The 24,134-nt window shown below is 32.7% G+C and overlaps 1 protein-coding gene across 1 annotated transcript in view; it reads left to right on the top strand.

Annotated features, from left to right (window-relative positions):
* Positions 1-1,129: 1,129 nt before the first annotated feature.
* Positions 1,130-24,134, top strand: part of LOC107514218 (mucin-19) — a 108,557-nt gene continuing 85,552 nt past the window's right edge. Inside the window, exons 1-13 of the mRNA XM_036235866.1 lie at positions 1,130-5,375; positions 7,347-7,379; positions 10,323-10,349; positions 12,679-12,699; positions 13,101-13,262; positions 14,398-14,553; positions 18,643-18,702; positions 19,340-19,568; positions 20,271-20,388; positions 20,832-20,892; positions 21,102-21,199; positions 22,970-23,180; positions 23,867-23,989. Of these exons, the coding sequence (XP_036091759.1) occupies positions 5,213-5,375; positions 7,347-7,379; positions 10,323-10,349; positions 12,679-12,699; positions 13,101-13,262; positions 14,398-14,553; positions 18,643-18,702; positions 19,340-19,568; positions 20,271-20,388; positions 20,832-20,892; positions 21,102-21,199; positions 22,970-23,180; positions 23,867-23,989 (1,462 nt within the window). The 5' untranslated portion in view covers positions 1,130-5,212. The remainder of the gene's footprint in view (positions 5,376-7,346; positions 7,380-10,322; positions 10,350-12,678; positions 12,700-13,100; positions 13,263-14,397; positions 14,554-18,642; positions 18,703-19,339; positions 19,569-20,270; positions 20,389-20,831; positions 20,893-21,101; positions 21,200-22,969; positions 23,181-23,866; positions 23,990-24,134) is intronic.

Here is a 24,134-nt window from a genome sequence, read left to right as displayed (position 1 = left end):
AGTTTTAAATGCTTTAAAAACATTTTTCTCTTATAATGAAATTAATTATGGATAGTTTGAAATGTTAGAAGGTAAAAAAGAATAACTTGCAGTGAAGTCCTAGAAAAAGTGGCTTGAGGAGGAAAGAGGCACCAGACTCAAGAAATGTAGTTTGTAGCTTTCATATCTAATCATTATGTCATCTGCTTTTTAATTTTTTTTTAATCTCAAGAAAGGCCACAAAGATAAATCTAGTATAATGACATTTTATTGTTATCTTGAATTTTAGTGCCACGGTAAACCAAATTTCATCTATGGTTATAAACATTACAAGGAAAAAGTTCTAAAAAATTATTAAAGCTGTGACTGTTTTTCACTACTAGGCAACTCTGAGCTGGCGAAATCAAACAAAATTGTTAACACTGCCAGTACGGCATTTTCCTCTTGGAATAATTGAGGATGAATCTGGACTAGAAGTTTCAAATGGTGAGAACCTTTGCTTCATCATCAGTATTTTCTGTTTTAGTATAGTATGTCTAACTCCACACATGTTATATTATATTGAATTAAATCACAATATAAATAGCTTCAGAACTAAAACTTAATTACAATTATCATCATTGTCATTTTTATTTAATGTAATCTTTATTTTTGAGCCCAACAAAATTCTTTATTAAATTATTCATTTTATATTTGTGGAGCAGTTAGCATGTGATGGCTCTTTTATAGACACTGGGACTCAGCAGTGAACAAAACACATACAGATCTCTCCCCTAATTGAATTTACATTCTAATACTAAAGACAGACAATAATTAAATAGATCAAATCAAAGGTATACATTAGATAGTAGTGAAAACTATGGAGGAAAATAAAACAGAGAAGTGGATAGAAAAGAGGTTTTAATTTAAAGTGTTCAGGAAGGTATCCATATAAGGGTAATATTTGAGCAAAGACCTAAATGAGGTGAGGGAATAAAATCTATATCTGGGGGAAGAATTAGCAATTGCATAAAAATATAAAGTGACTGAGGCAAAATTTAAAAAGCCTTTGAATTTATTTTAAAGTTAAAATATTAATTTTAATTAATATTAACTTAATATTATAAAATATTGATGGCATCCAAAATTATGTTATCTAACTATCTTTTTGTTTAAAAATATACATACTATACATTTTTAACACTCTTACATATAGGGAGACTTTAACTCCTTAAGGCTAAATTTTAATTATAACCCCCCAAAAAGTTATTTTGGAGAAAAAATGATGATAGCTATTTGTAAATATGTCATTAAAACTCAAATTTTAATGAGGTGAGGAAGAACATTCTTCCTGAAGAGAGATCTTCCAGGGAGCAGAAACGGCGAATGCAAATGCTCTGAGGGGCGATTGTGCTTGGTGAGCTCCAAAAGAAGTAGGGAGGCCTCTGAGGCTGGAGCAGAGACGGTAAGAGCAAGCATGTAGGAGCTGCGATCAGAGTTGGGGCTGATGTAACAGGGCTTTGTAGGCCATGTTAAGGTGTTCATTTTTTTTTAGGGTGAAAAGGGGGGGTCATGACGATTTTGAATAGAAGAATCCATGTTATGAGTCAATTTGCACAAGGCCACTATGGCTTATATTCTGAGATCAGACCACAGTAGAAAAGTTTAGAAGCAGAGAGACTAGCTGGAAGTCTACTGTGGTGATCAAGGTGAGAGGTGAGGTGGCCTGAATGAGAGGAACCAGGGTGATGGTAGTGGAGGTGGTGAGAAGAGGTTTCACTTTAGGTTTATTTTAAAATGAGAGTCAACGGAATTTTCCGATGGAATGAATGTGCAGGGAGAATAGTGGTGGTGAAAGATAAAGAGGAGTCAGGGATGGCTATAAATTTGGGGGCAAGGTAACCCAGACATATTTGTCATGAACTGAGATGGGAAAGACAGTGGGGAGAGCACGTTTGTGGAAGAGTTGAATCTGGAGTTTCATTTTGGATACATTAAGCTTGAGTTGCTTTTTAGGCATTCAAGTGAAGATGTTGAGTATAAGCCTGGAAGCGAGGGAAATAGGCTGACCAGGGAAGGGTCAAGAAAATAGGCCAGGGTGGATATAAGCCTAGATGGCATGGGTGTATAAATGGTATGCAAATCCATAGAACTTGGGTACAATTACCAAGGGAGTAAAGTGTCTAGACAAATAAAGGAATCCAAATTTGGGCCTCAAGACCCTCATGTTAAGAGTTTATGGAGATGAGAAAAAATCAGCAAGAGGAGAATAAGAGGGGGCAGCAGATGAAATAGGAAAACAACGGAAATTGCAGAAGTCAAAGAGTACCGAAAAGGGAGAATTGATCCACTGTGTTAAATGTCGTTGAGAAGTGAATGAAATGAGGACTAAAAATTGACCACTGGATTCGCAAAAGAAGACCAAGAGCACATTTAGTGCAATGCATCAATGAAGTAAAACCTTGCGGGAGTTGAGTAAATCGTGAAAGAATGAGAAGCCAGGAGCTGGAGTCAGTGAGCACAAGTAACTCTTTTGTGAAGTTTAACCATTAATGGGAGCAGAGAAATGGGAAGAGCTGAAAGGAAAGTTCGATTTTTTCTCTTTTTTTTTTTTAAATAACAGATTTATTGAGATATAATTCAGATACCATAAAATTGTTTCGTTTTATTTATTCAATTTTTTAAAAGTAAGTACATATAACAGCGTGTGTTTATACTGTCAGGTATAATCCAAAAGAGGAGGGAAACCTTAATGATGTGTATAGAGATGAACAAATTACTGGAATAATGTTCTTGGATGAAATTCAGTGCACGAATAGGAAGGTCAACCTTAGATGGTGGCACAGGGGTTCATCTGTATTAAGGTAGGTAGAGTACAGGGCGCAAATACCAGTAAATGGGAATCTATGGAAATAGGAGCTTGTAGAGTTTCTCTGTTTTGATAGCTTTTAGTTGCTTAGTAAAATTGGAAGTAAGGTTATTAACTGAGAGGGAGAATGGGAAAGAGACATTTGATATTGGGCAAGAGAGAAAAGATGAAGTAAAAGAGTGTGAAAGCAAATGGGTTAGAAAAAATGATTGCCTGACTATCTTGAGAGCCCACATGGAGTGATAAATTTAAGCGAGATATGTTGGCATGAATGTGTATTTTTACCCTGTCATATTTGTCTGTGTTATAGGTAAGGAGAAGGAAAAGAATTTAATTTAAGATATGTTTGGGGTTTTGCCAAGCAAGGATAGAGAAGGTCAAGGGAATGGAAAGTTAAGGCAAGGAAATAATCATGTAAGGAGGTACTCGAATTGTTGAGAGGAGTGAGAGTGAATGAAAGGTAATAGGATCAATGGATTGTAGGTCCCAGGGGAGCCAATAGATTCTTGGAGTCAGACCACTCGACCAAGGGATCCAGAAAGAGAGAATGAAGTTGGTGTTAAGATTTCACAATGCTGGAAATTGAATTTGATTTTGATTTTTCATAATGTGTTTTCCACCTGGAATCCTTCCCTGATTCTGCATATCTAAGTCCTATTTACTTTTCTTGTTTCGGCCCTCAATCTAACCTCCCCATGAAATTTCCCCTGATTTTCCCAAGCTAAAAAAAATATTCCGCCTTCTTTGGAGCTTCCATAGCAGTTCACTTGAATCTTCCTAATTGAAATGTCCCAAGTTGTATGTATCCTTAGCTCCCCCAACAGCATCTAAGTAACTTTGGTAACTTTATGTCTCATTCTGGCCACCTACATGTCTAAGCACACTGTTGGCACATAGCAGAATGATAATCTGAAGAAAAATGGGCACTCCAAGACCAAATCTTCTTCACAATGAAGTCATATATGGTAAAGGAAAAAAACCCAAAACACTACAAATGGCAGTGTTACTGTGAGCCATAGGTCTCCCTCTTAACCATACCTTTTTTTCTCCTGTTTGTTACATCCTCTGCTTCTGGAGACAGCCCTCTTATTCAGTACTCTTGAGTTCATTTCTACTCTCCAAATCCCTGCCCAACAGAGAAAACTTGAAAGCTTTTTTTATTCATCTGCTCCTACTAAATCTCCTTAGTCTACTTTCCAATTCCCTAAAACATTTCGTGAGGGAGCAAAATTCAACAAATTTAAACACGTTCATTTTCCCATTTAAGGTAATACATTAGGCTGTGCATTTTTGAATCTGACATCAATGAAAGTATCAAATATGTATTGGTGAGGCCCTCAGAGAAGGTATGCATCATTTATTACCTTTAGATTAGTCAAGAAATGAGTGGATAAAGGGGAAGGAAAGGATTGTTGGTCTATATACACATATATTTTCTCTTTCCTGGGATTCTTCTACTTTTCTGTAGAGAACAAACTGAGGATTGGTTTCCCTTTAGCTACTAAAGTCTTTTCTTTGGTGATTGGGAACTGACATAAAGCAGATAACATCATCAAAACGAGGGAGTTGGTCCTATTTTTCAGGCCCACCTGGCTGGTACTGAGAATTCCTCTAATTGTCATTCCTCTCTACCTTGCTTAACACAGACCAGACCGTCTCCTCTTAAATCCTAACTTGAACTTACTTCTCTCTGGAATATTTACATATAGAATTCACACATAGTATTTTCTGTTTAATTTTATTTTTGTCCTAAAACATTTTTTTCTGATGTTCTCAATCTTATGTCCTCTACTTATTTATATGTCCAATTATAAAGCTCATGGTAAAAATGTATCTCATTGGAGTATTATGCATCCTGTGTGTTAAAGCTATTACCATAATCACTCACACACACACATACACACACACACACACACACACACACACACACACACACTAGTATGTCTTTACCTATACCTATATCTCTGTGATAGTTACATATTTCTCTATGGAAATACCTACTAACATACCAATAAATAAAGAGTTCTTTTTTTCAAGGTAGCTTAATGTTCAAAATACATTTGTTGTTCAGGGAGAGACAATTGCAATGTTTAATCACAGTATTTGAGTTTCTTAAGGTATTAAGACTTTTGCAATGATGAATAGGGTACAGATAAATGTATATCATCAGTATGTTTGGTTTTTAATCCTGAGGCTTTTAGTTCCTTCCTTTGCTGTTTGCACAGGGCGGCAGGAAGGCATGGTCTGGGTTTGGTGTGAGTTGGAATTGGTCCAAGATAGATGTCACAGAAATAAGAAACTGAACTGGCTTGAAGTAGGTTTCATCTTTGGCATGTTATTATATTTATCTTTGTCTGTCATCACTGAGTTTACTACACCTAACTCATGATGAGAGACAGTGGTATGAGTGGGTATAAAAACTCCAGTTGGATTGTCTCTTGCGGATCTATTTCTCGAGGATGTCTTGTCTTCATTTTTAGGTCCCAAGTCACTACCATGAAGCTAATCTTTTTGCTCTTGGTTGTGGCACTTAGTGTCTTCTGCAGAGGTAAGGGACTAATTTAAAGAATCTTTCCAAATTTGATAGACTCATGTGTATATTTTCTTAAATGTTTAGTATTTTCTATCTCCAACATTTTTCTCTCTGGGAAATCTTTCCTATACCGCAGAATAACATAATAAGTAAACAACAACAACAACTAGATCTTCATCCTGTAGGTTATTCCAGCTTTAACTATTCTGTAATAAGGAGATATATATGTATCTGCTTAGAAATATCAATGCAGTTTAAGATGCATGTAATATTATTGTTTTTCATTTCATTGCAGTATATCTTTTGATGACTCTATCTTGAATGTATAGACACAATAAAATAAAAGACCTGCACTCTTTTTAATTGCTGTTTGCACAAATTATGAAAATATCATCAATTAAAAGACTGATTTACCACCAAAAGAAAATTTTTTAGGGAAAATATTCCTTAAACTGATAATTTTCCTGGATATTTCAGAAAGTCAATTAATTGATATCTGAAATTAATTGAATTGAAAAGTAAGACATCATTAATTTTGTTAATTAAAAATTGAGCAAAATGAAAAAATCTTTAGAAACATATTTCTTGCCAATTATGTTTCTGAAGAGGGCGGAAAAACAATAACATACAAACAAAGGGGAAAGTTCTGCAAGAGGGAGAAGATTCATCCTATACCTAAACTTAAAATCTATTTTCTAAATTTGGGAGTAGGGATAATTTACTTTTCTATGAGAAGCCAGAATATAGGGGACTACTATTATTTGTTGTAATTAAGAGAAAATATTTCTATTTTTAATCCAACTACCTGGGAAATTGTCTGACGGACCTTTAGAAAATGATTAAATAATGGTGACTTTCATAATCTTATATAGCACTTTGCTATATTTTTTTACTTCTACTTTTCATAAATATATTCTTTGCCTCTATTTGTATAAATGTATTTATTTCTTAAGTAACAGAAAAAACATTATTTTCAAAAAATTTATTAAATGATATATTACAATAGAATGATTTAAAAGTATTTGCTAGATATCCATAATAGTTCTGAGAGACGATTATGAGTATTTTAATGAAATTTGCATAGATAGGTGATTTATAAACAAAAGTCAGAGATTTTATGTACTTATTTATAAGTTTATGGTAGGAAATAAGAAAAATACCTGGAAAACTGCTTTTTGCAGAAATTCCAAGTGCCTTGGCTGAAATGAATTTTTATTGCTCTTCGATGATGTTTATATTCCAAACACGGACTCCCTTCATCTTCTGTCGGTTACAAGATAAGACTTGAGGATTGGAAGTTGAAGAAGGCAGATATTTAGCAGATGTCTATAAAGCCAATCAGAAGAGAAATGTGTATTGTTTAACCAACTATAACTGTGCAGAAGAAAAAAAAAATTGTTTCCTAGCTAAGTGGAAAAAAACATCAGTGATTCAAGATGTAGATCTGGTGTGAAATAGATATGGATGTTTAATTCTTATCTTTTTCCAGGATAGTCTAGCCTCTCAGTAAAGTAAAATCTATACCCTTGATTTTCTCTTTTATGTAATTCACCGCTTATAAACACATTAACCTGAAAAAGTTTAGGGAAAATAAAATCAGGTAAAATTCTGATAAGAAATATACTTTGGATTGACAGCTGTAAAAGGTTTGGATAGTGTGAAAAAGAAAGAAAGTACTGGCTAATATTAATTTGTGCATTTATTTGACCATATATACTTCCAAGAATAAATCAACATTGAAAACTTTGATTTAAATATGTTGAGAGGTAAATGCATTACTTAGAACTGTACAGATGAAATGTATTGAATAAAAGCTCCAAAGTAATAATTTAAGATTGAAATATTGTAATTATTAGACATAAAAAGGAGATTGCTTATAATGAATTTAGAAGGAAGAAAACAAGAACAGTATTCTCGTCTTTAAAAATATACTATAGAGAAGGATAAATGATCTAACTGTTTTTACTTTTTAAAAATTTTTTGTAGATGGGGAAGCCCTATTTTACAGACAAAAATCAGGTCAGTATCTTTTAGAAATTAGTATTTAGTTTGAGATGTCAAGGTTATTCTGAAACTGCTTTTGGAACATAGAAATCTTTTCCAGCTATATTGAGATATAATTGACATAATATTGTGTAAGTTTAGGGTATAGAATATGATGGATGATTTAATATGCATATATATATTGAGAAACGATTACCGCACTAAGGTTTGTTAACATCGCCATCACCTCACGTGAAAACTAATTTGTGTGTGTGTGTGGTGAGAATATTTAAGAGCTACTCTCTCAGTTACTTTTTAGTATATGGTACAGTATTGTTAACTATAATCACCATGATGTACATTAGATCCCCCAAACTTATTTATTTTATAACTGAAAGTTTGTATTTTTGATCAACATTTTCCCATTTCCACTATTCCCAAGCTCTTGGCAACCATCATTCTACTCTGTTTATATGAGTTAGATGTTTTTAGATTCCACTATAAGGATGATTATATAGTATTTGTCTTTCTCTGTCTGACTTATCTCCCTTAGCATAATGCCTTGAAGGTCCATCCACATTGTCACAAATAATAGGATTTCCTTATTTTTTATGGCTGAATAGTACTCCTTTGTATATATGTATATATGTATTGATGTGTGTGTATATACATATACATGTGTGTTTGTGTGTGTGTATGTATGTTACACTTTCATTAGCCATTTGTCAATGGTCACTTAGATTATTTCCATGTCTTGGCTATTGTAAATAATGCTGCAGTGAACATGAGAGTACTGATATCTCTTTAAGGCAGTGACTTCATTTCATTTGGATATATACCCCAAAGTGGAATTGCTGTGTCATATGGTAGTTCCATTTCTAACTTTTTGAGGAACTTCCAAACTGTTTTCCATAATAATTATACCAATTTATAGACCCACCAATATGGAATACAGAAAATGATGCATTTCATACATACTTGATTTTGTAAATGAACTACCAGGACTCCTCGCTCATCTGTTGCACATAACTGTAAACTCCTCAGGAATAAAATTTTGATCAATGTTATTCTCTGTATTTACAATGTTGAGAACAGTGTCTGCAATGAGACAGGTACTCAGCGTATATTTGTTTTATTTTTAATAAAATAATTTAGGCCATAGATATGATTTGTTCTGCATATAAGATTTTTCTATATGAAAATAACTGAATCCTTTGCAATGTACACTTTCTGAAATGAACCACAGATACCCTGTCTTCTTACTGAAAAAGAGAATAGGCTTCTAACATGGTTTAACCTTTTTTGAGGACATCAAAATGAATACCAATTATCACATTATATATTGTACGATGATGTCCTTGGAGTCTACTAATATGTACAAGACAGTTGGTCCCTACTCTAGACATGGTTTCTGAATTTCTCTGTCAGCTTTTGATTTGCCTTTTTGTCTCTTCTTTAAATATCAAGCTGTATATCCTGAGAGGATCGCTATGTCTGCTTTTTGTACTCAGTTCTAGTTGTTACTGCTTGCAGTCTACCGAGATGAGATTCATGCTCATTAGTATAGTATTTATGGTAAGAGTGTGCACCCTGAATGAGGCCCTGGGGTATTTTCCTGATAGGTAAACTTCAAGCATGAGTTTTATGATATCTCTGTTCGTTATAAGAGGATTTGGGGATAGCTCTTGACTGCAACTTATATTTTAGAGAGAAGTTCTCAGTATTTAACTCATATGGGGAATGTTATTGTACATTTTTAAAGAAATATTTATATTGTGTCTCCAAACCATATATGTAAACCATTTTTTCTTAAGCCTTTGGCTAAATATGTGTGTGTGATGTATGTGTGTGTTTGCATGTGTCAATATATAAAATTTGGCTTTGGTAATGATTTATCAGAATTATTGGAAAGATCTTTTAAATGACTATGTTTGCTGTTTGTCTTACTTTATGCCTATATGTCTGAGATAGGTTTGCTGATTATAAGTCTTGGATTTTCCAAGAAAGTTCCAATTTCTATAAGTTTATCTTACTATCAGACTGTATGCTTTGCTTTTTATTTGAATAATATGGTCAGTTTGGAGTTAGGAAATTTATAAAGATTAAAGAGTATGGAAAAGCAATAAAAAAAATCTGCAATCTATTAAGTCCAAAAATAAAAATATTATCCAAAATGGATTTTTTGAAGTTTCTTGAATATGCAACCAATATGCAACTTTATGCAAAATTGTATTGCAAATGGTAATATTTTATTTCACATGATTGTTAAGAAAATTATTTTGTATACCAAGGTTTTGACATTTTTGATAAAATATCTTTATATCTCTAAATCTAATTTAATAAGTATGCTTATATGTAAATTATGCTGTTCATTGTATTTATTTATTCTTATTGTGAGTCTTTGATTCAGCTTACTATAGCTTGACAGGCTTATAGATGTACATGCTATTTATTTAAAAATAAAAAAAATCACCTTGGTTTACAATAACAACAACTCTTAAATCATTTGTAAGTTGTACATATAAGAATTTTTTGGTATCCAGCTGTAAAGTAGAAATTGTAGCCATTTGATTCAAATTAAGTAAATTTATTTTACATAGTATTTTTGTCGTATGAAAAAAAATCTTTTAACTAAAGCTTTTGCATTTCACCAACAGAATAATAACTAATGCTTCTTAGCACCTTTTCAGTAGTCCAAAAATTATTGTATTTTGCTGTGTTCTAATTCATGCATCTAGAATGTACTCTAAACTGGCTGGAGGACTGGCAGGGGTGTTCTACAGGGGTATATATGTACTTTGGTCAATGGCTAATTTCTATATTTATGCCTGAGTACTGAATTCAGTGAGTATCTTTGTGGGAACATCTCCCAAAGATAAGAAATAGCTATAATCAAGGTTCACTTTTTGTTAGCAAATTTGCCAAATATGCTACTAATGAGAGTAATTCTCCCCTCCCCCCCACTTTTTTTTTCTTCAGATGATCAAATAGCTGAAAGCAATTCAGGTAAATTACTTTGTTTTCTTATACTGTTTATAAAAAATAACAACTCAGTGGCAGTGCTTTTCTTTAAAAAGAAGGCATATCTTCCTGGAAAAATCATTAAAATATTTAATGAAATATTCCTTATTATTACAAACACACTCTAGTGTGTTTTTATATAATTTGAGTCAGACATTTTAATATTTAATCATTTATAAAGGTGGTAAGAGAACTATGAATTTAAGGTTTTACTTTCCTATATTTTTATCGACAGACATATATCCAATTCTTTAGTCATTTATTTTAATTAAAATTGATCTTAGTCCCAATTGTTTTACTATCCATTCTTTTGGACAATTTAATATCACTGAATATTACCCATTATTTTGTTTCCCTATCCACCAGAATAAAAAATAAGCCTCAGCAAATCAAGACTGCTTTTATGGAATTTTTCTTAAATTTAACAATAGAATTTTTGCTAATATCAATATAGATTTAATTTGATTCTGGTATAATGTATACACCAATCAAAATAGCCTATATGTCTCAGCTCCATCTACTTCTGCAAACAGCCATCGCTTAGCTATCTATCCCCTAGGTCTAGAAGTTCTCATTCTTTCAATGTGGTCTAACTTTGGGAAGATAGTCTTGGGAAAGATGTCCATGCAGCCCTGGTAGTGGGTTTTGAGCTTCAGGGCCTTGAGGACTTAGAGAACGGTCTGCTGTGGGGCAAAGGCGATGGCACAGGCTCTGGGTTGGCATGTCTTCTTGACCATCGGACTGCATTATTTGCTCTCTAAGATGGGCTATGACCTGAGGGTGGCAAGAGTGAAACTTGCGTGGCTCAGAGCAGGAATCCCTTTTACTGAATCAAAGAGTGATACTATTAAACGCCATTCTTGTTGCAAGTCTGGGAGTCCAAATGGGTTTGACTCAAAAGATCATACTTCTCCCAGTACTGAATTCTTTTTGCTTTGCTATCAAACTAAGATATTTAGATATTAAGATGCAGTTCTAAAACTATATGAGAATGAACAAAGACAATGAGAGAAAGAGAGAAAGGATGAAAGAGGAATAGAGGAAGAGTATGTAGTAAAGTAGGGGAAAAAGTGACAAAGGAAAAAATATACTGTATATGGAGAAGAATTTATAAGTAACAGTGGTATGAGGGTTACTTCATAACATAATTATATAAATTGGCTGTACCTAATTTAATCTGTTAAGAGATTGCAAAGACAGAAAGAAATCTCACCCTTTTATATGGCCAAACAGAAACAACCCATCAGATAATATCCTCAAGATAAACAATAACTAGTCCTTAAGTAAGAAGACTTGATGGTACCATTTGTCACACATAGTCCATGTTAAATATGCTTGGTAGTTGAGGTAGCTACCTGTGTTTGTTGATTGTATTTATAGGAAAAAATAATTTATTGTATCTTTACAAACATAAGGAAGAAAGGCTTACAATTTGGAGCCTGGCACAAGCTGAAGTTACGTTCCTGGGGGAAAGGAAAGCTTTTTTCCTTAAAGATAACATTTCAAAGAAACAGTCACCAATTCCTTGAGGAAACATTTCTGAGTTGCTTATATAGCCTTTAAATGGATTACCAACATCTCAAAGAGGTTGAGAAAGACCTCACATGTTTTCTAAAGTAAATGATCTAAAAAATAAAAAAAGAGAAGTTTCTTTTTCTTTATTTACAACAGGGAGAATTAAGTTTCTTATTTTTATTTGTATCTATTTTTACATAGTTTTCAAATTTTATGTATGAATTATGCATTTCATTTTCTTGTATGGTCAGTGACAAAAATGCATGTCTCCCACAACTTTATAGGAATAGTGTAGTTATTAAGCCAAAAAATAACTTCTAAAGTATTTTAATTTTATTATAAAGATTTAAAAGATATATAAATGGTATGACAGAAAGCATAATACCTCATTTAATAAAGTACATATTACTTTAACAAGAGATCTTTGTTAATGAGTGCATTTGTTACATAGTTATAATTGTGTATCCCCTGTGCTTCAGGCACTGTTCTAGACACCTGGGATACCTCAGTGAATAAAACAGGCAAAAGAAGCTTGAATTTATGGAGCCTAAAATTTAGAAGAAGACAGTTAATGAATAATAAATGTTTTAAGTAGTAATATGGTGTATTATAAGGTGATAAAATCTATGGAATAAATTAGAGTAATATAATCATAATTGGGAGTGTTAGAATGAGGGCAGGGGTTGCAATTTTAAATTGTCCAAGTATGCCTCATTGAGATGACATTTAAGCTAAGACTTGAAGAGATGAATGCTACAATTAATTTATGAGTAAATTTTTTCATTTGTTTTCTTTTCAGAAATAGAGAAAAGAGAATCAGGTATGTTATCTTAACATTATCAGCTATTACTAAGCCAAGGGCAGTGTGGGCTCAACACAGGAGAGTATTTTCAGGGGAGACAGCTGGACACTGAAACTTGGGGCTTAGTAATGAAGAAGGAAACAGACAGGAAAGTTTCTACCCTATCTATATGAAGAAGAGTTTCTAGTACACATCAATCACATCTTCACAGCTCTATTCATCTTTCTTGAAGTCCTAGAACTAAGGCAAAAAGATATGGATATGGTGATTAAGTCATTCGGTGATATATGTTGTTTCAAGTGCTGCCAGAATAACTGGGTTTATACAAAATAAAACACGACCTTTCATATTGTCACGATCAAATCACCTGTACTGTGCTAGCAATATTTTCAAATAAAATCTCCTGTTACTTGCATTAGGTGACTTACCATTTGGAAGTTTATCCTTTGCTGACTCAAACAGAAAGAGATCTCTTCTTGCTTCAGTCTTTAACGAAGAAAATGATTCTACAGGAAAGGCTGAAGACAGGAGGAGAGAACGCCGAGATACTGATAGTTCAGAGTTGCACAGCACCCCGGCAGGTACTGTTAGAGAAAGATGCTCACCTGAAAAACAAATGTTTTTTTCATTTGAGAGAATCTGATAATCTTTGTTTTATTTGCAGTACATGTCCTTAATAGCAATAGTGGAGTAGTACTAATCTAAAGGCACTAATTCTAGTGCCAATGAGAGTGATGAATTCTGTTTTTAGAGAATTTTGTCAAATATTAAATTAAATTTTTCCTGATAATTTTTATTTCCTTATGCTATCTTTCTACATAGTACTATTATTATGATGATCAGTCATTTTTATAATGTATAAATTAATAATTTAAAATGCCTTCTGGACCCAAATTTAGTGCAGGATCTCTCTACACACGTTTCTGTCTCCAACCACAATTCATTTTCTATACCAGGATGTTCTCTTTAAATTGAATTGTCAATTTGCTGAGTAATATTATAAAACAGGGTTTCTAAACAGTTTGTGGCTAGCAATTTTGTTTTGTCTGGAAAAGAAATTAAATTTTTTAAGGTGAGACATGCCCTCTCTGGTTCAACGCATAACTTCTTATTGGCCCATTCAAACTTCTACTTTACTTGCTTATCCCTGAAGTCTCTATAATTTATACCTCTACCAAAAAAATAGGAAATAAAGAGATCCAGTGAGGAAAATCACTTTAATATTTTATATTAAAATTTAATATTTGAGTCTAAGTGGTCACAACTGAAAAAGGAGAAATAGCTTTGGGTGTAGGGGTGCAGTTGAAATATTTTCAGGAAGGACACAAAGTGTCCTGTCTATCCAGACATCTGTTTTGGAATTGACAAACTCAACGTGACTAATTATTAATGCAGATATATTTTCTGTCGTTTATAACACTGAGATGCTAATTGTTTGCTCATGTTCTATAGAACACAGTGAAACTTTATCTTAAGTGTCCTCAGTACTTCACGTTTCTTATGGAATTCTCTCAGACCTCATGGTAAATTAGTTGCCATGCACACTCTTGATTATGCTGTGTAGAATTATATATGAAAAGTTATATGGAAGAGAGAGGGAGAATTCATTTGAAATTATAATGTAGACCTAATTCAAAAAATGTGTATAGATAAAGTTCTTGTATAATAAAAATGAATGTACCTTTTCTCTGATAATGATTATATTTTTTATGGTAGAGGAAACCAATTCAGAAAGTGCTCCTGCCAATGGTGTTTCTGCTAGTACTGCTTCAAATCAAAATGAAATTAGTAGCGATCCACCCAGCTCAAGAGGATCTGATGTGACTACAGCGAATGGATTATCTGGCTCTAATTCTGCTGCCAGTGCAACAGGTATTCTAAATTGTTTCATAGTTTTTGTTTTTGACAGAAAAACCCATCAGTTAGCAAAGCAGGAATCGGTGGAATTGTTTTTGTTCAATATAGACTTAGTGTTAGAGGAACTCATGGGAAAAAATTTTAAACTATGTTCGATTCTTAAAGGATCTGCAGAAATCAGCAGTTTAAACATTTTAATAAAGAGGCAAGTAGATTTAATGCTTTAATGAAGGAGCTTGGACCTGGAAGGGAGATGTTCAGTTTCTCTCCCCCATCGTTTCTATTAATCTTCTGTGGACTTTGGGAAAGTCACTTAAAATCTCTTGTTCCCAAGTTTTGTTATAAGAACAGAAAAATTTTGGTCGCTTGTTTCTCTATAACCTTTGCAATGCCAACTTTATAAGTTCTATTACTCATATTTGATCTAGTTTTCTTGAAAAAAAAAATGCCAAAAAAATAGAGTCACAAAAGTGTGGATAACAGCAATTTATATTCAATAATTAAAGTCAGTGAAAGAAGTGAGAATCACTAAGGTACTAATCTAGATATTTTTGTGTGAAAATTAGTGGGAATTAGTTGTGGAAATTAGTGGAAACAGAAAGAACAGCAAGGAGTTTGTTGGTAAATCCATGGGTGTTGGCTCTCACATCAGTGGCTCAGGAATTCAGACACTATAAAAAAAATACAAATAATATACATCCTTTGTTTATTGCTCCTGATAAGTTTAATTTTTCCATTTGCCTTTTGATTTTGGACTTGGTGGTAAAAAGAATAGTGAATTTAGATTTGGTCTTTTTAAATTCTGGCTCATATGAAGTTGTCCTTAGTGGTCTTGGACAAAAAGTCTGGTAAAAACGAAATAGGGAACACCAGAAAATCAAATTCTAGTGTTCTAAGTATTACTCTTTAAGTTTGTGCATAAAAGGTAAAGACACATAAGTTATACTTAAATATTCCCTGGTAACAATTGTTTTTTATTTAGCAGATAGCACGGACACTAGAAATGGGTCTTGATTTAGTATTCATACCTCTAGAAATTTGGGATTTGGCTCGGGAACACCTGGTTAAAAGGGGTTAGAAATCAGTAGAGTTTATTGGAGTGAAAAGTGAGCAGCAGAGGATCTGCTGGAGATGAATGCATAGATTTGGATCAGATGCCCATAGCTTAGGAATTCTGACTCATTTCAAGACATTTAAAATTAAGTAAATTAACTAATTGGTTAAGAATACTTTTCTTTAGCATTTAACAACAAAGTTTAATTAATGAAAGTGATTTTTAAATAACATTTTTTTTCCCCATCAGTTGTAAATGAGTCTTTTGTTTGGGAACATGGGGCAGGGGAGGGCAATGCTGCGTCATTTTGGAGCTTTCAGTTTGTTTATTTAGTGGAAGTGGCATTAGTAATAAAACAGTGCAAGGAAATCGAGTGGGTGGTTTCAGAGGCTCTCTCTCCAACAATCTACATATTGATATTTCATGGTCATGCAGACAAATTTCTGAGTCCTAAAATATTTCAATATGCTCTGTGACAATCATTTTATATTCTTTACGTGATTTCAGTTTGAGAAGTGGGGATACGTATTGGTGGTAGCTCTGGAAATTTGAAATCAAATTTAGGGGCTTCTGATCAACAGGGATGTGCAGTGACTGAAATTGGAGAGGATAGAATGACTGGCAGTGAATCTGTTGAGACTGGATTCAAAGACTTTAGATCTGTTGCCAGTAGCTCAGGTATTCTACCCAGTCTCCTGAGAAATACAATTTTGTTTAAATTATGTTACAATTATGTTATTTAATAATATTTTAATTTTTAACTTAGTGGAAGTCCTGGGTCTTTTGATTTTGGACTTGAAGGAAAGACATTTGGAAAAAAAATTTGGAATCACAAAGTGTATTAAATAGGCTCTGGTGATACATTTTTAATCTTGTGGTAGAAGTATCATTGCAAGAAAGGGGCATGAACATGCTGGCAATAATTTTAGAAATTCAGGGTTTGGTGATTAGGCATTTAGTGAAAAGAAATTTGGAGGCAGAGGATTGATGGAATGGGCAGCTATGTCTGTTGGGCCTGGATCCATGAATCTCAGGTCCAATGCTCATATCTTAGACATTCTACTAACCTGGGCTTTTTCAGTGAAATTAAAATGGATTACAAACTTTCATTTTTTAAAAAAAATCACATTTTAATTTTTCCATTAGAGGGAAAGACCTGGTTTTCTGACTTTAGAAATGGAGAAACAAAGAGCGAAACTCAATTTTTTTTGGAGATTCTGGTTCAAATCCATTTGGTGACAATGGCTGCAGTGGTACAGACTTTGATGGAAATGGAGTAGGTGGTTCTGGAGGCTCCAGTTTCAATGCTCTAGGAATTGATGCTTAATTTCTATGCATAGAGAAATTCTAAATCATGGTATGCATTGAAAGTAATTCTCATGATTATCATTTTGTATTCAGCAAGTGGCTCAAGTGCAAGAAATGGGGCTGGATATTTTGATGGTATCTCTGAAGATCTGGGATTGAATTTGGGGCCATCTGATCAACAGGAATTCAGAGTCAGTGAAATTAGTGGGAATGAAAAGAGTAGTAGTGGATCTGATGGATCTGAATACTTGAGTCCCGGATATCTGATATCAGTGGCTCAGGTACCCTAACCTGGACTCTATCTGGAATAGAGTTAGGATGCCTGAGCCACTAATATCAGATCCAGGACTCAAATCAATTTCTTTGTTCTTTATTTCTTTTAATCCCATTTGATTTAATTTTTTAAATCACATTTTTAGAAGGAAAAAAAAAAGGATTTGGTCTCCTTATTCTGAAAGTGGTGGGAGAAGGAAGGGTAGAGCTGGACCTGATGTTGGTGCTTCCAGACCAAATGAATTTGATGAAGCTGGCCTTAGTGGTACAGGTCCTGTGATACTGGAAAGGGTCTTACTGGATCTAGTTCTCATGCTTTGGAAATTTGAGATTTATTTCTGACATTAGAAAGTCAGGATTCTCACATACATGTTAAAATAACTGAAAATCATAAACATTATTAATAATGATATAAAAAGCAAGCCCAAATCCTGAAATTATTGAATGTATCTAGATATGAGCAGGCAAAAGTCATTTAATATTTGTTGGCAGAGGATATGGAACTAGTTTCGTGGCTGTGAATATTTTGACATAGAATCGTTTTTGTTGCCTTTATGAAAAATTGATTTGGTGTTGCATGAATTGAAGAGGGGATCAGAGTAGCAGTTGATTTGTTGGCCTTGAGCTTTGTATCGTAGATCTAGTCTTTGTGGCTTAAGGGTTCCTTTTGCAGATCCCTTCCTAAAAAAGGATACACAAGTTTCATTCTTTTTGAAAATCTGATATAATTTGATATTTCTGCTTAATGGAAACATTAAATTAAAAAGCATCAGAATTTGTGGTACACATTGTTAAAATAATATTTAATATGATATGAGAACTATTTTAATGCTGCAAGTAGTGCTGGAACATCTTGGGAGCCACTAGACTAAGTGACCACAGAACCGTGAGTAGTAGATTCACTTCTAATGAGTGTTCTTGTTTTTTAGAGCTTGCTCTAGGATTTCTTTTACATTTACTTGGTTACATAACAGGGCCAGTGCATTTGAAATAAACAAGGAAACTTAAAGTTTCAAGGTACATAGAATTTTCTTCATAGACAGATAATTGAATTATTCGTATTATATAGTAGACTTGTTTAATAAAATCTGCCTTGGGCCTGTTTGGGTAAAGGCCAATAAAAATAGGCTAGCCAAATTTTATTTTCGAAGTTGATAAAATAGTTCTGTAAAGGACGCAGCATATGTTTATAATTGTAGATGACCCAAAATTTATAAGCTCTTAATGATTTCTGAACATACTATGATTGATTGTTCCAAGAAAAAATATGGACTTTCAAGATAATCATATATATAATTATCTTGGCAAATCACAGCTCTCACAAAATCAAATTACATATTCAAGATAAAGAAACACATAATGGCTTTCAATACAAAATTATAAATTCTCATGTGGAAGTACAAATAACTTGTATACTTGAAATCAGTATATGTTTTGAATTTAAATAATCTATACATTGTGTTGAATAGGAAAAGAATCCCATATTCCAGAAGCAACTCCAAAATACTCAGAAACAAATACAATTATTGGTAAGTAAAAATTATTCTGACTTCTATCCATATTTTTATGCCCAAGCTAGCCATTACCAGTACCTAGTGGGGTTACAAAATAATCAAGACTTGAAACCAGTTTTAAAAATTTGCCCATCAATTTGTTTGATCACTGTATATTTGAATGACAGTATATTTGTACTATTTTTCTTCAAAGATACACACACACACACCACATATACAGAAATATATATATATATACACTCCATAAATATGTACATACTCATATATATATTCTTTACACTCATTTGATGTAAGTGGTAACCTACAAAAAGCAAAACAATCAGACTACAACTTCCCTTCATATATCCCTCCCTATAGTAGATAATACATTGTAGAGACAATTTCTCTTTCCCAAGAGAAACAAGATATTTTTATTTATATTTTGTTTTAGCCAGATAGTCAATTTTGAGTCCTCCCAAAGACTCGGGTACTACTTTTAGTGTGTTTTTGCAGCGTGTGAGAAAGAAAAGTAATCATTTAAGGTGGTGGCTGTGAGAATAGACTCTTTCAGAGGTTTTTTTTTTGTCTTTGTACATAAACAACTTAAAATCAGAACTAGACATTACATTAATTGTTCTGAATAATTATGAATATTCTACTCTAAATCTTGTAGGTGAAGCTTCTACTTGGGGCAAAGGAGCATATAAAGCTTTCAACGGCCGTATCTTTGTCTTTGAGTCTTCATGCACGTACACTTTCTGCCGTCACTGCGTTGAATCTGGAGGCGATTTCAATATTGAGATCAAACGAAACAATGAGAGTGATATTGAAAAAATAACAGTTATAATTGACAGTAATGACATCTCTATTACTGGTGATATCATTTTAGTTAATGGAGAAAGGTAAATGTTAGAGTGTTTTGAATAAATGCTATAAAATTATTTGAAGTAAATTGAGCCCCACTTAACACCCCCCCAAAAAAGGTTAAATGGGCAAGATATGGTGCTATATTCCTATTTTAATGGGTATGTTGATATTTTTTAAAAAATTCTTGAACAGGAGCTTGGTAAATGTATAAGACTTTGATATATGTGGGATCATAAGGTATATTTATTTCTATAACAAGGTGGAAAAAAGAGTGGTTCTGTTGTTTGGTTATTTTGAGTATCTAGATTTTGGGTAACATGTGTATTTAACAAAATTGTTAACAGAACATTTCAATTTTAATTTATATGTTTTACACTACATATAAATTTGAGGTTCTACAATAGATGGAAGCTCTTAGGTCATGATTTTCAGAAGTGATAATTCATATTTGGTGATGGCATATTTGAACACTTTTCAGCATAAGAAAATTATATATAATACTCATGAATATTTCAGATTATTTCATCATTTTTTTCTTATACCAAAGCAATGGTTTTTTGTTGTTGTTCAATATTGGAAAAAAACTTGTATCTCTTCTTCTGAAATATGTAAAAGAAAAATTTAATATTTACTTGACAGTATTGTATTTGATACTAAATATAGAAACATAAATTATTAGAAAAACATGTTACAATAATACTCTTGTTATAATTATATAATTATATTATACTTTTCAGTGTACAGATACCATATAACAATAAGTTGATTCATATTAAAAAATATGGAGAATATAATGTCCTGAATAGCCGTAGAGGAATCTTGTCTTTAATGTGGGACAAAAATAACAAACTCTCGGTAAGTCCATCTATGAATTTTTTATAATCCTGTGCTTTGTGTTCTTTGCTTTCAATTATAAAAACCATATATTATAATGAAAATGAGAGTTACAGTTTACTGAGAAATCTTTATATACTAGTCTTTATATTAAGCATTATCTTAATATTTAAAACACCTTGAAGTACATACTATTATTAATCTTACTTTAAAGATAATGAAATTCAAGAGGTTCAAGCTAAAGAAAGTTAAATGATCTGCCCAGAAACACATAGTAGGTGGTGGAGTCAGGACCTATTCCAAAATCTAGAACCAAGTCCCTTAAATATGCCCCTTTTACATCCTAAGTAACCACGTTAGGTAGAATTGAATACAAAGAGGCCCTATCCTTTTGTTTGGTAAATAGGTACTGTCAATATTGTCGATATTTTATAAATTTATATACATTTAAATTTCTTTTAAAGCTCACTCTTCATAAGCAATATCCAACTTGTGGTCTTTGTGGTAATTTCAACAACACTCCAGGTAAGATTTTAATGTATTATGTACAAGATTGCTTCCCACCCAAAAATTATAAAATAATTGCTCATATTTGGATAAATCTAACATCAAACAATTTGCATTTGTCTAAAGAATAAGAAATTTTTAAAATAAGAAATATTTTTATGTCATCGAGTTCATATTTAGTGTATATATAATGAATATTTTGAATCAAACATTGCTTTCTTTTTAAGGAGAAGATATCAATGAACACATTACCAGTAGTAAAATTCCTGGTGATTGTCCCAACGCTGTTAGTAAAAGCTATGAAACTTGTGCAGATGGAGTACAGGTGAGAAATTGATGTTTTACTTAGTAGCAAATTTTCCCAATATTGTTCTTTGTTTCAATTTAAATAGCCAACATCCTTTCTAAGCATGCATACTGTATTCTTAGAATTCGACAACTGTCTCATCTCCAATATCCCTGTAGTCTGTTTCTTAGCTTTAGTTCAGCTGTACATGCTAAAGTAATGTTTTTCCTAAAACACTATGATATTGGCTATATATTAGTGTGGCAGTTCCAATTTCCGTTGCATAGTGTTTTAGTTTGTAAACTGACATGCTTCATCACTCCATTATTTTCTCTTGATGGGTACTAAGTTCACTCTTACAGTTCAGAAATCCGTGTGCTATGTCCTTAACAACTATTTTCTGCTCTTACTCCTTTTAACTTTTGCCCTAGATAGTCAGTCTGAATTGTCACCCTCAGTTCTTTACCTTCTTTTTAAAAAAGTTATATATAATCTTTTTGATTCCAACACTTAAAAATAGTCATCATTTACTCTAAATTTTTTGTCCTGTGTAATTCTGTTATGTTGAATTTGATAAATTTGTTTGATGACTGAATTAATATTCACATATTCTTATTTTATTCTAGAACAAAATTTTCAAGGTCAAGATTTGTATAGATAGAAAAGACTTGTTTTATTGTCAATAGGTGTTACATTTATCTTTTAGTAGAGTGGTTAGAATTGCTTTCTCTTTCCTCTGCTACCCTTTACTACTCATTGGTACTTATGATAAGATACCATCTATAATAACTTCCCATGTTCTTCTCTTGTTTATTTTTTCTTGATAAGATTGAGTTCTGTAATGATGTTTTATCTGTTGTGGTAGTTGCATACCCTGTGAAAACTTACTCCTTGTTGCTTTAAAATGTTAGTTGAATGAATACATAAATTTATGTTAAAGTCGATACATATTTAATATGGACCTATTATGTATCAGATATTATATTAAGCCCAGAGGATACAAAGTTATACTTCTTACTCTTAAGGTACTTATAATCTAGTGAGAAAGATGCACAAAGGATAACAAATTAAAAAACAATCTTTGAAGATTTTATTTCACTCTATTTTCTATTTCACTTGGACATTATCAGCTGTATTAGGTCATAATTGGTGCAAATTGTGCATTCGTTTGGAAGTAACTTTTATGTTTCCTGAAAACAAACATGATTAAAATAGAAAACAGCTATGTGGTAGTTAAAATACATTGAAATATGAACTTTTCGGTGTTCAGTAATATACTTCTTTACTTCCTTAACCAACATGAGAACAAATATGTTGTTTCCAGAGCAAACTCACGTGGCCCCCACCAAGAAAGCACAGAGTCACTGTGTTTTACTGTAATTTGTTGGCTCATCAAATATAAGCAGACTAACAGTTACCGGGCCAGTAGCCCTTCTGTCTACTGTTATCAATCATTTACCATCCAATCTCTGACACTGACCAATCTCCCCTCCTCTCTCTCCTTTCACTTTTTCAAATTCTAAAGTTCATGTCACCTTTAGAAAAATTTTGGATGAGTGCAGGCATAATTCCGAAGTCATTATTTAGCAATCCAAAATGTCAGAGGTAAAGTATTCTTTTGGGAGTAGCTGTACCAACTATAATACTTCAAAGCCCTCCATTTCAACCAGCATCCAACAACTCTCCCTGTCAAAGCCATAGAACATTATACAAAAAAAAAAAAAACCTTCTGAATTTATCTTTTCCTGAATATTCATTTGATCATCCATTTTCTTATGTTTTAATAAAATTTCATGCTTTATTTTGTAGTACTGTAATAAAATTATTGGAACCTACTTTGAGAAATGTGGAAAAGTAACCACTTTGTCCAATGACTACAAAACAGTCTGCATTGATGAGTACTGCCAAAATAGTGATAAAAATTCTACATGTGACACTTATTCAGAATTGTCCCGCCTCTGTGCCGCAGATGGTCCTGGCACTTATGAATCCTGGCGAAACGATTCTGATGTGGTTTGTGGTAAGCTTTTCATTTTATTGTAGATTCCAAATCAAGAAGTTTAGATAACACTTTGAAGTTGAACTACATTTCAAAATATTCTCAGATGACCGTAAGCCCTGGAGAGCATCTGAGAGATAACAGAGTCTTGTCTCTCACTTACGAGGACACTGAAGCCCATTTGGTGAAGTAACTTGCCACAAGATGCAATGGTTTGTGTTAAGATTGTAATTAGGAACGTTATAGTCTTTACAGTCAGTAGAATTCACTGGGGAAAAAATGAATAATTATGTAAAATTTTGTAAAAACTTCAAAAAAACTAGAAAAATTATCAAAAGTATATTGATTAGTACTCTTTTTCTTTCAAAAAGATTTTTAAAGCATAAATATGAGCTTTATATAAATATAAATATGCTTTCCACCTATTATTAGCTCAATCCTTATAGTTAAAAGACAACTAGGATATCAATTTCAAAGTAAGATGAAATGATATTAAGTATAATATACATTTCCTCCATATTAAATATTGTATCATTAAATAATGCATGATAAGTTGGCATAATTTAGTTGTACTATCTTTAAACACTTATATCTTGAAAATTAGACTCAAAGAATCCCATTTGAAAAGTTCCCCATTAGAATATTGTGTATTTATCACATTTATTTCCCTCTAATTTCCATGCATACATATTTTTATATTTCTCCAGAAAAACCCAAATGCCCAGAAAAACATATCTACAAAGAATGCGGTCTCTCGAATCCTGCAACTTGTTCTAATGTAGCTCCTTTTCAAGACAGTGAATGTGTTAGTGGCTGCACCTGCCCAGAAGGTAATAATATTTACACTAAAACAACTGAAAATGAAGTGGCTCAAGTACAGGGGGCTCTAATTTCTATCAAGATATTTAATGAATCCACCTATTCACAATCCATCTTTCTAGCAAACTGTAAAGGAGAGGTAGAGAGACTGTTAGA

Source organism: Rousettus aegyptiacus, unplaced genomic scaffold (assembly GCF_014176215.1).
Source record: "Rousettus aegyptiacus isolate mRouAeg1 unplaced genomic scaffold, mRouAeg1.p scaffold_m13_p_2, whole genome shotgun sequence".
Lineage (NCBI taxonomy): Eukaryota > Metazoa > Chordata > Mammalia > Chiroptera > Pteropodidae > Rousettus > Rousettus aegyptiacus.
The sequence above is the reverse complement of the archived record's forward strand: the minus strand, read 5'-3'. Positions and strand labels throughout refer to the sequence as shown.